Source organism: Haematobia irritans, chromosome 5 (genome assembly GCF_050003625.1).
Source record: "Haematobia irritans isolate KBUSLIRL chromosome 5, ASM5000362v1, whole genome shotgun sequence".
Classification (NCBI taxonomy): Eukaryota; Metazoa; Arthropoda; class Insecta; order Diptera; family Muscidae; genus Haematobia; species Haematobia irritans.
Window position 1 is genome coordinate 69106055 of NC_134401.1, and position 18380 is coordinate 69124434.

General features: G+C 36.3%; 1 protein-coding gene and 1 pseudogene across 1 annotated transcript in view; both read left to right on the top strand.

The window, feature by feature from the left end:
* dgo (ankyrin repeat domain containing protein 6 diego) overlaps positions 1–2468 on the top strand; it is a 185300-nt gene extending 182832 nt beyond the window's left edge. Inside the window, exon 4 of the mRNA XM_075312265.1 lies at positions 1410–2468. Coding sequence (XP_075168380.1) covers positions 1410–1916 — 507 coding nt within the window. The 3' untranslated portion in view covers positions 1917–2468. The remainder of the gene's footprint in view (positions 1–1409) is intronic.
* Positions 2469–4131: 1663 nt separating this feature from the next.
* LOC142239785 (importin-7-like) lies at positions 4132–12219 on the top strand (annotated as a pseudogene).
* Positions 12220–18380: the final 6161 nt, after the last annotated feature.

Sequence of the window (18380 nt, forward strand, 5' to 3'; positions counted from 1 at the left end):
AAACTGGGTTTGAATCCATGACCCTTTGTATACAAGGTTGGCCATTGCGGTGGCTTCGCACGGCGATGAATTCCCACTTATAAAAATTGCTTCAAATTTAAGCACTTCCCTTTTGTGCGACTTTAGTCGCATGCGTCCGACTAAAGTCGCACATTTTACATATTTTAAAAAAGTCGCATGACGTCAAAAAGGTTGCAAAATGCGACTAAAGTCGCACAACGGTAACACTGTACATAGCTCATAACGAAAAAAGGTCCAGTACTTCGACAAGGCACGCCCCAGGATAGAACGCACTTTTTATTGCCACTCCCCGACGTATAAGGAAGACATGAAGACATGTTTGGGAAACCTGATCAACCACAAACCCTCCAAATGTGTATTCAATGACGTCGGCTCCACAGAGGCAATTATCCCGATTGAAGAAATTTACATAATTTTTATCAATGTTACATATATTCTAATAAATTCTAGTTGCAGTAAACAACTCGCATGAAGTTGAAGAGACAGCTCTTTTACGTTATAAGTCTTGCGATGTCTTCATCGATGGAATACGATACTCAGACAACCACACTATGTTCTGGGAACATATACACATCGCCCCACAAACCCTTGCTCAAATCGAGGACGAGGCAACAATTGAAACCCTGAATCTGAAGAAACTAGCAGACATTTACTTCGAGAATAAGAATGCAATACTCATACTAGAAAATGAAGCTGACGACAACATAAAACTCATCTACTTCGCCATAACAATTCTGGCCGACTTAATGATTACAACGTTTTGCGTTATTTTAAGGATAAATCGCAAAAACATAGCACCAAATATCATCGTTCCAGCCACATCCAGTTCCTTGTGGCCTCATTCTATTCCAAGGAAGAGGAGTTACATTGGCCACATCACACACGCCAACCCAAACCTGCTGATCAAGCGTCTGAGTTAGGTTGACACATCACACACGCCAACCCAACCTGCTGATCAAGCGTGCGCGACGCCAGTCGACACCGAGCAACGAACCAGACATGTTTACACGGTCAAATAACGCATATTGAACATTTAGCACCTTTTCCAGATAAATACATATTGTAAACTTAGCAATTCTATAATACAAACTTAGCTATAAGAATATGGACTAAAAAGAAAGTTATAATAAGAGAGATCACTTAACGTATCTCGCGCATCCTTGTAGCAACAGATGTGTCTGTATTAAGGCAATATTTACCTGTCGTATTAAATGCTATTATAGAGTAGTACATAATATGTTCGTCACATTGTTTTAGTTGGTAACTGTTAACACGATTGAAAAAGAGTTCGAAATACGATTGTTAGATCTGTTAACACTCCGATATACGATCATAATCATAATACACTCATTATTGTTTTCTATTTTTTATTATATTATATTTTTTAGTACGGTGACTCACCCCTTCATACTGCATGCCGATATGGACACGTCGCCGTTGCGAGAATATTAATTTCTGCATTTTGCGACAAAAATGTACAGAATAACAATGGAGATACCGCTCTACATATTACATGTGCGATGGGAAGGAGGAAATTAACAACAATTTTGTTGAAATGCAATTGCAAAACTGGCATTAGAAATCTTCAAGGCGATACCCCACTCGATATAGTAAAACGCAAATGCTTTGTTGAGCTCGAAATAATGATATTGTCTATGAAGAAACATTACGGCATTCGATGCAATTCTTTTTTCAAAGACAATATATTTTCTCCATATGGTTGTAACTCCATATTTGACGCGCGATATATTCCTTTATCAAACGTAGAATTACTATCCAAAAGTAAACTTCGAGACGGGGAACAATTTTTTTTCGATCTCGCTGGAAATATTCAAAAAGGTAAAAAATGTGTTAATGACAGATGTTATTGTAATCCTATAACAAATCATATTTAATGAAATGAGTTTATAGGCATATTAAATAATTAATAAGTACTTTATATATTTAATATATATTTATGTAAATGTGTAATTTAATTTAGTATGCTTGTTTTTGTTATTGAATGTGCTCAGTTTTATATCATCATCGCAATATTATGTTTTATATTGAAGTTGTACTTTTATGATCATAAAATATATAATTTATACAATATATTTAATTTTAATTATACAATATTTATATAATTTGAATGGGGCGAAGATAGATCATGTACCAAGAAATACTATTGAGTCAAAAAAAAAAAAAATAAGACTGTATGTTCAAAATAAATATCTTTTGAACGTGAATGCGATAACGGCGACAATAAAAGTATCTTAGAATTGGTCCCTATCATTAGATAGAGATTAGATACGCATTTGTTTACTTAGGATGGCCATAAAATCATTGTACTAGCTGAGCGCATGTGTGTGGGATCTTAATGTAACAAAATAGATAAGAGATAGGCAGTTTAGTTTGTAAGTGTATATAAGGAAGAATATTTTTGTAAATAAATTAGTATCAAAAGTGTACTCGTCTTGTTTGGTAATTAACACAACATTTGGTCCTTCGAAGCGGATAATTGGTTAATATAAAACTGAGTTTTATTTTATTTATTTATTGATGGATTTCGTAAAGCTAGTATACCAAGATCTTAAATCTTATAATTGAAAGTACCAGCTTATCATATTTCAAATGTTATATGTAGCAAACAAAATAAAAATTATAAATTATATTAAAACATATTAACATAATATAATAAAAAAGTGTGTAAAATATGTAAAAATTAAAATTTTTAATTAAAAACAATATGTATTATTTTCAGTTTATTTAGTTTATCGACCTTTTCCCTTAATTATTAGCTTTTGTTTTTTAATGGGCTTTCAAAGTCACTTTAAAATGCGAATTAAGCAAGAATTGAATCATTCCATTATTTCCATCCAACGTTTCGCTGGGATTATTTCGAGCCTCATCAGGGATGATTTATTTATTGGAACGAATACAGTTGTAAAAGTGGTGAGGTTCTTTACTGTAAATTATTTTATGTAGTTGTGTCAAGCATTTCACTTTCAAAAGGTTATCGAACGTAACGTAACGGTCTCGGCGACCTTTGTTGAAAACATATCGTGCAATATCGTTGTATGCTACTTTTAATTCATGTGAATCTGAGTAGTCGCAGCTTGCAAATAATTCACAACCATACAATAGACTTGGTATCAAGTACGATTTAGCCAATAGAATGCGAATTGATATTGGCGTATTTGTCCGAACAGCCCATAAATTACGCAGCATTCCATGAAGTTTACCAACGGCACATGTTATATGATCTGTCCATGATAGTTTCGAATTAAATAGTATACCAAGATTCATATGGGGCTCAACATATTCAATTGCAGTTTTGTCAATGTAGAGTCTGTTACGGATCACACTGTTTCCAATAGTTTTATTTCTGGATATGGCAAGATATTTTGTTTTTGATGAATTTAGTTGCAATCCATTATGTTGGGCCCAATTTTGGATTCTGTTCTTTGTATGCATGTATCGATATCAGACAACCTCATACTGGAGTATACTTGTACATCGTCTGCATACATGTGTATGTTACAAGTAAGTGGGACATCAGCCAAATCATTGATGTACATGCTAAAAAGGGTTGGTCCAAGGATGGATCCTTGAGGAACATATGTCCATATGTCCTTAGAATTCGAATTCATATTGTTTATAACTACGATTTGTGAGCGGGATCTTAGATATGAAGAGATGAAATTACAAGCAGTTTTGGAAAAGTAGAAAAAATGGTGAAGTTTAGATAGCAATATGTTGTGATTTACCGTATCAAATGCCCTGCTGTGGTCAAGAAGCACTAAATACGTTATCATGTTGTCATCGAGCCGTTCCCGTATGTTTTCAACAACTTCGGTAAGAGCTGTGATGCAATTTCTTCTCTTCCTAAATCCAGATTGATATTCGCTTAATAAATTATGATCTACCAAATATTGAGATATCGGCTGGTTCATTATACGTTCCAAAACTTTTGATAGGAAAGGTAGGATGGCAATTGGTCGATAATCGTTATTAGATTTTAGAATTGGAATCATTTTTGCGATTTTCCAAAATTTAGGAAACGTGGATTTGGTTAGACAAGTATTGAAAATATGTGTAAAATAAGACAGAAGCTTCGGCAATAAGAGTTTTATGAATTTTGGACTAATTTCATCAGTACCAGTTGCATTTGATTTAATTGCTTGGAAACTCTTCAATACATCGTACGAATCGACACAATGGAAGGAAAAACTATAATCTGGTGGCGCTATACTCATCCCACAGGTCGAAAACCTATGTTGTTAGCACCTATATTACCTGTTTATTTTCATAATTCATTATGATTGTAAATATTGTTACGTTTTTATATTTAGGCGTTTTTAATTACCCGACAATTAAAACACAGTTCTTTTAAATAACGACAATCTACAATTTATTTACTATGACTTCACACTTTACAATTCGTTCACACTGAAGTTATTCGTTTGACGCTTTAATTAAGACTGACTCGTTAGCAGCATGCGAGCGCTTTTATATATGACGGTGTGGCAATACGAGAACATTCTGGTAGCACTACAATATTCTGGCAACGCCAGAACATTCTTAGACAATGCTAGAAGGATCTACGACCATTAAGATGTTCATCTGGTGGCTGCCAAACACATACACACTCACATAGATATATGCTCGCATTACTACAACAACAACAATAATGACAATAGACAATAATGAAATGAGAATGCAGAATAACAAAGCAAAGGGGTTGCTATTCTATGAGAGAGTAAGAACTAACATTTCGGTAAGCAAACAAAAGAACATAAACGAAATTCAGGAAAATACTAGGAAATGAATAGATGATTCCAACAAGTGATAGCGAAATTTTATCGTTACAATTTGAATTTTTAAATTAACGGAAACTAATTTAAATAAACTTATATCTATAATTATCAAATTCGTAACACTGCCTCCCGCTTAAGCCTGTTCGTCCCGAACAGGCACAGAACCTGTTCCGTAAGGAGCCAATCGTTCCAGATGTACAACTTTCATCTTTGATCGAGGGCTGTCGTCCTTCTGAATCCGGTATACAACATCATTGATCTTCTTGATGACTTTGTATGGGCCTTCCCACTGTGTTTGCAGTTTAGGACACAATCCTTTCTTTCGTTGCGGGTTAAATAGCAGAACCAATTCTTCTTCCTGGAAGCCCTCAGTATTTACAGCACGATCGTATCTCGCCTTCATTCTGTTGCTGACCATTTTTATTTTGTTGCGCACTGATTCGTGAACTTCACCGAAAGTGTTTGGGATGTCGTTTCTGTTTTCTTCCATGGCGAGCTCATTAGGTTTAGCGCCGAATATCAGATCTCCAGGCAACTTCAACTCAGTTCCGAATAGAACATTGGCCGGTGTTCGAGAGGTGGAATCATGAATGGCAGATCTATAGGACAGCAAAAATTTGGTATATGCTCGTCCCAGTCCTTCTGGCCGTTGTCCACCATTTTTCGAAGATGTTCCTCCAGGGTGCGATTAAACCTTTCTACCATGCCATCGGATTGTGGATGTAATGGCGTAGTCCTCGTTTTCTTGATACCAAGAGATTCACACATCTCTTTGAATATGGCCGATTCAAAATTTCTTCCCTGGTCTGAGTGAATCTCGGACGGCACACCGTAGCGACATATCCAGTTTTTGTTGACCACATCCACAATCGTTTTTGCCTCTTGGTTTGGAATTGCATACACCTCCGGCCATTTGCTGAAGTAATCCATGACCACAAGGACATAACGGTTTCCAGAATCACTTACTGGGAAAGGGCCTGCCACGTCCATTGCTATTCTTTCAAACGGGGCTCCAGGTCTATATTCTTGCATAGGACCTCGACTTTTCCTTGTTGGACCTTTCGCCTTCATGCACTTCTCGCAATTGGCTACCCATTCAGCAATTGATTTCTGGCATCCAACCCAGTAGAGTCGTTGCTTCACTTTCTCGGCGGTTTTTGTTATTCCCAGATGACCTCCACTGGGACCATTGTGGAACTCCGCCAAAACGTCTCTTATTTTGGAATCTGGAACGATGATCAAATTTCGGCTGCTCTTGCCATCTTCGCTTTCCCATTTACGTTGCAGGGATCCATTGACTAGAACTAAACTATCCCATCCCATTGAGCCCAGTATGATTTCATAAGTGGACTTTCGGCTGCGATGTCTTTCTTACTGGGCTTCTCGTTCTCTTCCTTTGCCGAAATAATTTTGTTCAAAATGGGATCTTTACCCTGTTCTGTTGGCCAGTCCACTCCAGATTCGATGTGTAACAGCCGAATATCAACAATCTCCTCCTTATGTTCAGCTTTCGAGCAGTGCTTGCATTCTATACTGCAAGGTCGACGTGACAAAGCGTCAGCGTTACCGTGTTTTCCACCTTTTCTATGCTCGATACTGAAATCATAGCTTTGGAGCCTCTCGATCCAACGTGCCAGTTGAGCTTCCGGATTCTTGAATTGAAGCAACCATCGTAGAGCAGAGTGATCAGTCCTGAGCAAGAAGTGTTGTCCATACAAATATTTATGATAATGTTTTACACTCTCTATGATGGCTAGCAGCTCTCGTCGCGTTACACAGTAGTTCTTTTCGGGCTTGGACAACGTTCGGCTGAAATATCCGATGACCTTCTCCTTGCCGTCTATCTGTTGGGATAGCACACCTCCAATACCATGCGCACTAACATCTGTATCCAAAACAAATTTTTCGCCCGGAATAGGATACGCTAGAACAGGAGCTGAACATAAAAGTTCTTTTAAATGTTGGAATGAATCCTCCTGTTCGTTGCTCCACTGGAACTTCTGACCTTTTTGCGTCAATTTATGGAGACTAGCGGCGATGTTTGGGACGAATCGTCGGTAATATGTACATAACCCAAGGAAACTTCTTAATTCGTGGAGATTTCGAAGTCGTGGCCAATCTCTGACAGCTTGGATTTTGTCTTCATCGGTGGATATGCCCCCTGCAGTCACACGATGACCCAGGTATTTAACTTCCCGATGGAAAAGGGAGCATTTCTTTGCGTTAAGGCGTAGACCAGCGGCTGACAATTGCTGGATAACGTCTTTCAAGTTCTTCAGGTGCTCGTCAAATGTTTTGCCCATCACTATGATGTCGTCCAAGTATATCAAGCACGACTTCCAGTGCAACCCCTTCAGTACCCGCTCCATCAATCTTTCGAAGGTAGCCGGAGCGTTGCAGAGCCCGAACGGCATTACATTGAATTGCCAGAGACCGCCATTAACGCCAAAAGCCGTCTTTTCCTTGTCTTTCTCGGCGATCTCTACTTGCCAATATCCACTCTGCAAATCAAGCGTAGAAAACCATGTTGTTCCGGCTAGTGTGTCCAACGTGTCATCAATGCGTGGAAGCGGATAACTGTCCTTTTTGGTGACATCATTCAGTTTTCTGTAGTCCACGCAGAATCGGGTACTTCCATCTTTCTTTTTGACCAGCACAACTGGGGAACACCAAGGACTTGATGATGGCTCGATCACTCCACTCTCCGCCATTTCCTTTATGAGCTTTTGAACTTCGTCTCTTTTTGCCAGGGGAACACTTCGTGGTGCCTGTTTTATAGGCCTTTCTTCTGCGGTTTTAATTTCATGTTTCACTACAGATGTTCTTCCTTGATTTCCCTTTTCAGAAGCAAAAGCAGAGGCGTTTTTCCACAACAACTGCTTGGCTTTATTTCTCTCTGACGGCGATAGATGACGTGTCCAAGCCTCGAAATACCCTTCTAGATGTTTTCTCACTGTTCCATATGTCTTTGATGAGTTGCCTTCCAAATTGACTATTGCCTCGGCTGGTGTACATTTTCCAATGTCAGAAAATTTTACAATTTGCTCATGATTGTCAGACAAGTTCAAGACACGAACTGGTATTAGTCTCTCTTCGTTCGTTGTTACCAGGGCATTTGCTATCAAGATGTTGTTGCTTTTGTTTTCTTCTGGTTCAACAACCCACAATTGGCCGACTTCACAATCTCCATTCATAGAAACCCATATAATTGCTTCGGCATTCGGTGGTATAGACTCTGACTGGCTCGTTGTCAAACGTCTGACAGGTGTATTCTCACTATAGCCCACGTTTACCGTTATTTCGGCATCGCACCATGTCATTACACGACGCTTCATATCCAGATTGAGACCAAATGCAATCATGAAATCCGCTCCAATTATAACTTTGTCTACTATATCGGCCACAATGAAATCATAAGTAACGGATTTGTTAGCAATAGTTAATTTTACGGCGACCTTTCCATATACGGTTGCGGGTTCGCCTGTAGCCGTTCGTAGCTTGACTCCAATCAGTGGTGTAACTTTTCCTTTTACTAAATCAGATCTAATGATAGACTTTGATGCACCAGTATCCAACGTCAAAGTACGCTTGTCGCCATTAATAACACCCGCAATAGTTAAATTGTTATTTTTCTGTTGAACTATTGCTATGGAGATGGTGGGGCCATCGTCTGTGGGAGCCAGCTCTTGCCCCGCTGAACTAGCTCGATTTAGTTTAAAGGTGACTCACTTGACTGTGGGGTCACCTTCTTATGGCTATTGTTTAATGGAGATGGTGATGTGGATCTTGACCGTTTGCGTCGTGCTTTGCATTCTCGAGCTAGATGTCCCGGCTTATCACAGTTATAGCATTTGATCCGGGATTTATTTGCCTCTTGCTTCATTTCTTGCATTGCCTGCTTCATGGCCTCTTTCATCGACTCAATAACGGACTTTGATTCGTCACACTCTGTCTCTACTTTACGTACCTTGTGAATTTGAGGCCGCGCTAGCAATCTCGCAGTCTCCTGTGCAAGTGCGAATGTTACTGTTTCAGCGAATGTAGCCTTTTGTGACGCATATGTTGCACATTTTATATCTGGGTCTCGAATTCCATTGACGAAGGTTTCAATCTTGATGCGGTCCACAAGAGGATGACTCTCACCTGGGTATGTCAAAAGCACTAGCCGCTCAACTTCTGTTGCGAAATCTTGTAGGGTTTCATTCGATTTCTGGATTCTTCCTCTCAATTCCATTCTGAAGATGTCCTGCTTGTGCTCTCCACCATACTTGCGTTGAAGTGCCGCTATTACTTCATTATAGTTATTTCTAGAAGCAGCGGGAATGCTTTGTATCACATCAGCAGCATTGCCCTTTAATGCCAATAGAAGTTCAATTGCTTTATCATCGTCATTCCACAAATTTCTACAAGCAACCAATTCGAATTGGAATTTGAAGACATCAAATGACGTTGAGCCATCGAAAACAGGAGTTTTGATTTTTGAGCCCTCGATGACGCGCACTGGACCACCTTTAATTTCCAGCTCTGACATTTTTTTCTCGATGTGCAGAAACTTCTCATCATGAACCATAATTTTCTCATCCACGGAAAGAACTTTCTTATCCAATTCCACAATTTGATTTTCTATATGGTCCACACGTTTCTCCATGCCTTCAGAAATTTGTTGTAATTTTTCGTTGAGAATTCTAGAATTTTCGTCGAATTTTTCTTCCAATTGCTAGAACTTGCTTCCATTTGTAGGGCATTTTCTTTCAGCAATTTTCTTCCATTTTTCTAGAATTTTCTTCCATTTTTCTGGAATTTTCTTCCATTTTTCTAGAATTCTCATCCATGATTTTTCTAGAGTTTTCTTCCATCATTTTGCTCAAAACATTGAGCATTGATGTGTAATCCACAACACTCGAAGCCACAGATGGAGTTTCTACACTGCTTGTATTGACGAGTATTGATTCATCAATGTCTTCCTTATAATCAAACTCATGCGTCGCAATGTCCATATTACGCCGTTCAAACTCATGGTACAATGATTATAAGGTAGAATTAAAAAAACAAAAACAACTTTCTTCATGCAACCCTGTGCGCTTTGATGTACACCATCTGTCATATTCATTTGTATGTATTGGTGTTTCAAATAAATAAATAAGGCTTAACTTTTGTAAACAACCTGTACAGATAACAATTTGTCCATAAAGTTTGAACGTTGTTTTAATTCTGATGTTAAAACATTTAAGGTGATTTGCGATGAGATGGTTTTCTACAATGTGGTCGTTATGTGGAAATACATGCAGCACATGGACAACACTCTTGTTTACATATTTCCAGATTTCGTATTGGAGGTGATGAGAAAGCCATACCGCTATGGGTTTGTGAAACACTATTGAGACCTTACTAACAGTCATGGAAGATCATCCTTAGTTTATGAGTAATTTAGGCATGGACTATTTCGTAGATATGATGCCGGCTTTACATAATTATGTTACTATCAATACTCCAGCTTTCCTATCCGGTCCATGCGTTTATTGGCTATGTTCGAAATGTGCAAAACCGTAAGTCCATAGACTTTTAGTAGTGAATGGATTTCTGTTTACTTAGACTTGAATGTATATTTTTTAGATGCTAACTAGCAATCCTGGTGTTGTTGCTAGAAGTCATTATACTACAATGCTAAGGACAAATTGGTTCTGTAATACTCGCATTTGTCGAATTAGCTCTGGGACGGTTAACAAGAGAGGTACAATCTTCAGAACTGCGTACCATGTGCCTACAGGTTTGTATATTACGTGAGCCTATATCAACAGCTCATTCTAACTTTCAATTTGTTTACTCCTTCAGGTTGTTATCGCCGCTTTGTACTATAGTCCTCAATTGTTGTTGTCAATTTTGGATAAAATGTCTCAACAAAACAATGAGCCAATATCTTAACATTTCATTAAACAATGGATGCACGATACCGATTGTTTCCAAGGGCAAGTAGCAAACTTAATTTTTATAATTAATGTCTAATTTTTTTCCAAATTTGTATTGTATAGAATAAATGACCGCAAATTATGTGTCTTTGGTTTGTGTACACTCATATCCTTGGGTGATAGCAAACCCCAGGTGTTGAGCGAAGTCTCTGGTAAAATTATACCACCTTTAATTTTACTTTTTGATGGACTAACTCGGGCCTATAAATCTCGCGCCCAAGAGAAAGAGGAGGAAGAAGAGAATGATGATTGTTAAGGTAATAATAAGTCGTGTAAAAAAAAGCATTGCTCTTATTATTGATTTCCTAAAAACAGAGGCATTATCCAGCGACGAGGATGGAATCGATGAGTTTGCTCCCTACTACTTGGAACAAGTGGACGAATTCAGTAAAGCGAAAGCAGCTGAGGCGGGTATTGAGATGAAGGCTGAAATCAAAGATGATGACGATGAGGATGATGAAGATGAAGAGGATTCGATTGACGATTAAATGAAACTGCTTTGGAAGGTTTTACAACTCCTATTGACGATGAAGAAGACGAAAATGCTATAGATGAATTTGTAAAATTCAAGAATGTTATAACTGGTATGCATTTGTATATAGTTCACATCCTTCGGATATCCAAATTTTTCTTTTCCTTTTTAGCATTGTCCACTCAAGATCAAGCCTGGTACGCTCTACTCACTATCACAGCTGATCAACGAAAAGCCGCAAAAGAATCTAAACTAATAGAAAAGCGTAGAGGTTTCACTTTCACACAACAAACAGTACCATCTATATTCAAATTCGGTTCATAATAAAACAACGGAGATTGTGGCTTCCATTCATATGTCAACGCTACAAAATTGAAATTTAATTAAATATGAAAACTGTGTAACAAGAAATAGATGAAACTCGAAACAAACTGACGATAAGATTCGCAATCATCCTTGTCGATTATTGAAATTTAACGAAACGAAAGTATCTGTCCAAGAACTGTGAAAACTTCTGGTTAACGCAATTATTTGTAGAACATATTGTAATAATATAGAACATATTGTAATCGTGAAAAAAGGGGTGATTTTAGCGGCTAAACTTGAACTTAATACTGACCTTTTCGATAGAATGTGAATTGATTAAAACAAACAACTTAAAATTTTTTGGCAAAGTTTTCTATAGAAATAAAGTTTTCTGTAGAAGTAAAATTTTGACAAAACTCTGTAAATGAAATGAAATAATGTGATATAGAAATGAAGTATCGTGATCCGCCCATTGCCAATGAAAATAAATTAAAGTCGATGATTCAAAATTGTTATTTGTATATATTTATTGTTTTTTGGGATATTTTTACAAAATTGTATTGGTTTAAAGTTTATACGTTATACGTTAGAATAATATTTATAATAAAAGTTTAAAGGTCAACTAATTAAAAGCAACATTTTGCTTTTTATAATATAACTTTTTGTAATTTTTTATTATTCCATATCTTTTGTTCTTTGAGACGCTTGTTCATATGCCTTACTCTAAAATGTAAGCGACATTTGAAAAAGAATTTTTTCACATGCTCGGGTAAGTCAACACTATTACTTCTTTCCAATAGTTTTTTGTATATGCCTGTTATGGTCTATGCTCTTGCCATTCATAGTGCAAAAAACTTTCTCAAGTTCTTGGATACTGCTTAAGAAAACTGGAGAAGGTTTTTTGAGGTAGCCTTTAGAAACCTGGTCCATTGGTCCACCAGCAGCTAAAAAATGTTCTTTGCAGATATATTGGGAAGCCTTCAGTGGAGTGCCGCACGATTGACTCCAATCCAATCGTTTTTGTTCATCTGATGGAACTTTGAAAAAGGGACCACACAATCCATCATCTGCCTTACGACAAAGGCAGCACTTACGCATTTTTTCTTTTTACTTCTTTCAATTCTTTTTAATTAATTTTTAATTGTAAAATAAAAACATTTAAGAAAGGCACCACCAACAAGATTCAAAAGAAATTACTTCATGTTGCTTTTATATATATGTATGTGTGTGTGTGTATAGATGTAGAACTTCTGACAGAAGGTGTCTGTCAAAATTAAAAAAAATTAAATCAGCTGGCTTATAATTCTACCTTAAAATAGGTGTATCCTGGTTCAAACTCTTCCAGTAGACGCTTTTGAAGCTGGGCCTTATTGCCTGTTGTCGGCAGCTCCAGTTTGCTCAATTCCTTTTTTAAGTCTTCCACACGAAGCTCATTAACTTCATTGTAGATTTTTTTTCGTTATTTCACTTCCGACACCAATTGTTACGTTTTTATATTTAGGCGTTTTTAATTACCCGACAATTAAAACACAGTTCTTTTAAATAACGACAATCTACAATTTATTTACTATGACTTCACACTTTACAATTCGTTCACACTGAAGTTATTCGTTTGACGCTTTAATTAAGACTGACTCGTTAGCAGCATGCGAGCGCTTTTATATATGACGGTGTGGCAATACGAGAACATTCTGGTAGCACTACAATATTCTGGCAACGCCAGAACATTTTTAGACAATGCTAGAAGGATCTACGACCATTAAGACCCAATAAACACAAACGTTTGAAAAATGCTAAATTTCAACAATTTTTCAAACATTTTTTCAAAGGATTAGGGTAATATTCAAGTTGAGAAATTGTTGAGAAAATCGCGTTCTCAACAAAAAACAGACATTACCCTCAACAGTGAAATTCAACAAATTAGCAATAATATCTCAAGTGTTATCCTCAAATTGAAATGCATCGCTACTCAATAATTTGTCAAACAATTTTCGATGCGAGTCAAATTCAAAATTAACATCTTTGCAAATACTTTTCAACCTGAATTTGTATGAATGATATCCCCACTTCAAATTGAAAGTCAAAGCCAAAATTCTATGAATTTTGTATAATTTATTCATTTTCATCAAAATAAAATATATAATAATACACTACTCTACATAATACACTACAATACCAATTGATAAATAATAATCTTATTAAACATATCAACAAATAAAAACAAACAACAAAACTTTAAATATCTTAAACATTATTAGTAAACACTTTTGCATTGATAATTCGATTTCCTTCCTTTTGGTGTCATAAAACAGCATTAAAATTTATTAACATGCGGGCAATTTGAAATTAGGAACGTACTGGACCGTGTGTTAGAATTGATTTCCAGCAGAAGGAATTCACAAAATATCCATTTTAAACTGATAATAGCATATGAATTAAACTGACGATGTGATGCACATTTTCATCCAGAAGTTGTTGATTTCAACAATTTGTTGTTTTTAACAATTTTAATTGGTTGCACTTGTAATGTTTCTGGAAACTTTTTCTTGTCAATAAGCCACTCATTGTTCATTGGTCAGCTTCTTATTGTTTGCAAGAATGTAGCATCCAAAGATTTTAGTTTTCTGCAAAAGGCCGGTACTCTGTTCGGTTTTCGCGTTGAAACTCCATACAAAACCAAAAAATGCGAAAAATTTGCGAAATTTTTTCCATTTGTGATACTTTGTTTTTTCGTGTTGAAAAACTGACGTTTATAGCACGGCGCCATTTGCAATGTGAATTAAGAAATAATTTATTTATTAAAAACTATTTGTGCGGGTTTATAAATCAAACACGGACCATATTTTTGTTCCGAAACTATACAAAGGATCAAAGGAATAGCAGATCAATTGCCCAAGGAAAAATAAAATGTTATTTTGTAAAAACAAGCAACAACCACCAACTTAATCCAATATCGCTCCTGTAAAATAGCGCTCCAAGCTACCTAAAAAAACGCCGCTTTCTATGTGCGAAATAATGGTTTCCATAAAAATTTTTCGCAAGAATGAACATAGTACCGGCCTAAAGAGATTTAAATTTAGTGACTTCTCTAAAGTGTTGATTTAATTTTTCATATTGACGTACCAATTATTATAAACTATTTGAAGCAGTTCCAGGTTATTGTCCCCCATTTTTTCATTGGTCAGCTTTTTAATGTTTTCAATAACGTAGAATCCATAATTTTAGTTTTCTGCAAAGAGATATACCTTTAGTGACTTCCTTAAAGTTTTATTTCATTTTGTTTTTTTTTTCACTTACCTATTTTTATAAACTATTTGGTTATTTGCTTAAATTTTCCATTTTTTTTATTTCTTGCAATTGACCACGAACTTCGTTGCACAAATAAGTATTGAAAACCACATGGTTTTTTCGTTGCATTTTAGGGTAGTGTTTTGTCAAAGTTTTCTCATATTATCTTCAACACCTTTACAAAGATTTCGTCAACATTTTGGCACATTGGAAGTAATTCGCAAACAATTTGAAGATGTATTGAAGATGAGCTATTTCAAGTCAAGTTGAATTTATGTTGAAAATTATACTTACCCTCAAACTGAAAAGTTGTTGCATTTGAAAAACGCTCATCCTGTGTTTATTGGGGATGTTCATCTGGTGGCTGCCAAACACATACACACTCACATAGATATATGCTCGCATTACTACAACAACAACAATAATGACAATAGACAATAATGAAATGAGAATGCAGAATAACAAAGCAAAGGGGTTGCTATTCTATGAGAGAGTAAGAACTAACATTTCGGTAAGCAAACAAAAGAACATAAACGAAATTCAGGAAAATACTAGAAAATGAATAGATGATTCCAACAAGTGATAGCGAAATTTTATCGTTACAATTTGAATTTTTAAATTAACGGAAACTAATTTAAATAAACTTATATCTATAATTATCAAATTCGTAACAATATATAAATAAATAAATAAATATACTCATCCCAGCATATATGCCAGTCAGTGGCTGCGCAGTGTTAATTCGAGCAAAATCATCATTTATTATTAATATTTACAGTACTGCTAATATTGTGATTTTTCCTACCAATTCCAATATTTTTTTATTTCCATTTTGATTTGCTGTCCAGAGCGTTTCTGAACTTGTTACCATAATAATTTGATTTGGCACAAACATTGCTTTTCGTCACAGTTTTTCTTGCAGATTTGTATAACTCATATATATCATCTGTTTTAAATCGTTTCTATCTTTCAAAGGCAGAATCCCTACAAGCAATTTGCAGCCTATTTCTGATATCCGAACGAAAACAATTGCGAACGAACGGCAGTCACTCACTTTCGTCTAGAATTGGGTTTCTCTAACTTCCTTTCGTTCGTTCGCATGGCTTACGTTACTGTCAAATGCTAGCATTACCAGATCTGCATTATTCCAATTTCCTGAAAAAGGTCCATACATTTTAAAAATGATTTTCCATAAAATTCAATCTGGCATCGCCGTTCATTTGGCAAACATTTCCCGCTTTTGATATTTGGTTTAGCTCAATAATTTTTTTAACAAATTAGCCCGCGTAGAGAGATAAGAATTTGTATTTCCATATTTCTACAATAATTACAGTTCAGTTGTCCTTTTAATGAGTGTTTCATTCGAAATGTATGTGTTTGCTCGTGTTAGAATTTCCCTTAAACGGTCTCTATGGCGGTTATAAAGAAAAAATAGATCGATATAATTAACTTTTATCACATATTTATAATAAAAGCTTTAATCAATTTATTAATTATTAACTTTTTCCTATTTATAAATGCCTTTTTCCACAAAACGAAAGGTCTTTACCAAGTGAGTGGTTTTGACATTTCAGTTCGTCAAAATGCGAACGAATCGAGTTAGAGAAACCCAAATTTAGAGCTTACGTTACGTCTTCGTTCGCATTGACTTTCGTTTCGATTTTCGTTTAGATACCCCTTAGAGAAACCAAAATCAGCTGTTTTTCGTTTTGTATGCGAACGAAGACTAGCAGCCTATTTCTGCTATCCGAATTCTAGTCTTCGTTCGCATACAAAACGAAAAACAGCTGATTTTGGTTTCTCTAAGGGGTATCTAAACGAAAGTCGAAACGAAAGTCAATGCGAACGAAGACGTAACGTAAGCTCTAAAATTGGGTTTCTCTAACTCGATTCGTTCGCATTTTGACGAACTGAAATGTCAAAACCACTCACTTGGTAAAGACCTTTCGTTTTGTGGAAAAAGGCATTTATAAATAGGAAAAACTTAATAATTGATAAATTGATTAAAGCTTTTATTATAAATATGTGATAAAGGTTAATTATATCGATCTATTTTTTCTTTATAACCGCAATAGAGACCGTTTAAGGGAAAGTCTAACACGAGCAAACATATACATTTCGAATGAAACACTTATTAAAAGGACAACTGAACTGTAATTATTGTAGAAATATGGAAATACAAATTCTTATCTCTCTACGCGGGCTATTTTGTTAAAAAAAATTATTGAGCTAAACCAAATATCAAAAGCGGGAAATGTTTGCCAAATGAACGGCGATGCCAGATTGAATTTTATGGAAAATCATTTTTAAAATGTATGGGCCTTTTTCAGGAAATTGAAATAATGGAGATCTGGCAATGCTAGCATTTGACAGTAACGTAAGCCATGCGAACGAACGAAAGGAAGTTAGAGAAACCCAAATCTAGACGAAAGTGAGTGACTGCCGTTCGTTCGCAATTGTTTTCGTTCGGATATCAGAAATAGGCTGTAGAATTCGGATAGCAGAAATAGGCTGTTGATGTTTGATTTCATTTTTGAACCAAGGGGGTTTTATGTTTGATAACTATAGGTTTCTGCGGTACACAAACATCAAAAATATAACATAAATTTTCCTGTAAGAATGTTAGTTGGTCATCGACATCGAGAAGGTCGTAAATGTGGTCCCATTGAACAACATCAATCAGATGGTTCAGTTGAGTGTAATCAAGACGTTTAAAATCACGATAGGTATCATGAGTATCCACGTTGTCAATGTAAAGGGTGATACGGTCAAAATTTGGTCAATATAAACTTGACGTATTTCTTTCAAATTTGCATTTAAAAAACCTGAACACCCCTCATTTTGAAGGTGTGTCAGTTGTCAAAATGCCGTCCAAGCAAGAAGAGCAGCGTATCAAAATTTTGCTCGCGCATCGCGAAAATCCGAGCTACTCGCACGTAAAGCTGGCAAAATCGCTAAAAGTTGCCAAATCAACCGTTACAAATGTAATTAAAGCGTTTGGGGAACGTTTGTCGACAGCCAGGAAGTCTGGATCGGGGGGAAATCGAAAACCGGAAGCCGCTGAGACGACAAAGATAGTTGCCGGTAGTTTCAGGCGAAACCCTAACCTCTCTCTCCGAGATGCCGCAAATAAGCTGGGTGTATCGTCTACAACCGTGCATCGACGGCCAAAGTGCGATCCCGGAGGCTGTACACGACGATGCTGACGAAGTTTAACTGCATGGTAATGGACGACGAAACCTACGTCAAAACCGACCGAAAGCCTAACTGAATATTTTTCCTGAATTTTATACTAATTGAACTTGAAAAAGAAATATAATTTGATTTTTTAAATAAACGATTTCACCGATTTACACGTGTTTTCCCTTGACCAAATTTTGACCGTATCATCCTTTATGTGTCGTAGGTTAGAAACAATAGGTCATGTTTGGAAAAGGCTGGTGCACAGAGTTGGTCATACATCATAACTTTTGATCTCTGATTGACAAAGATAACATCTAATAGACTAGAGTTTGTGCTAGTGAAATGCGT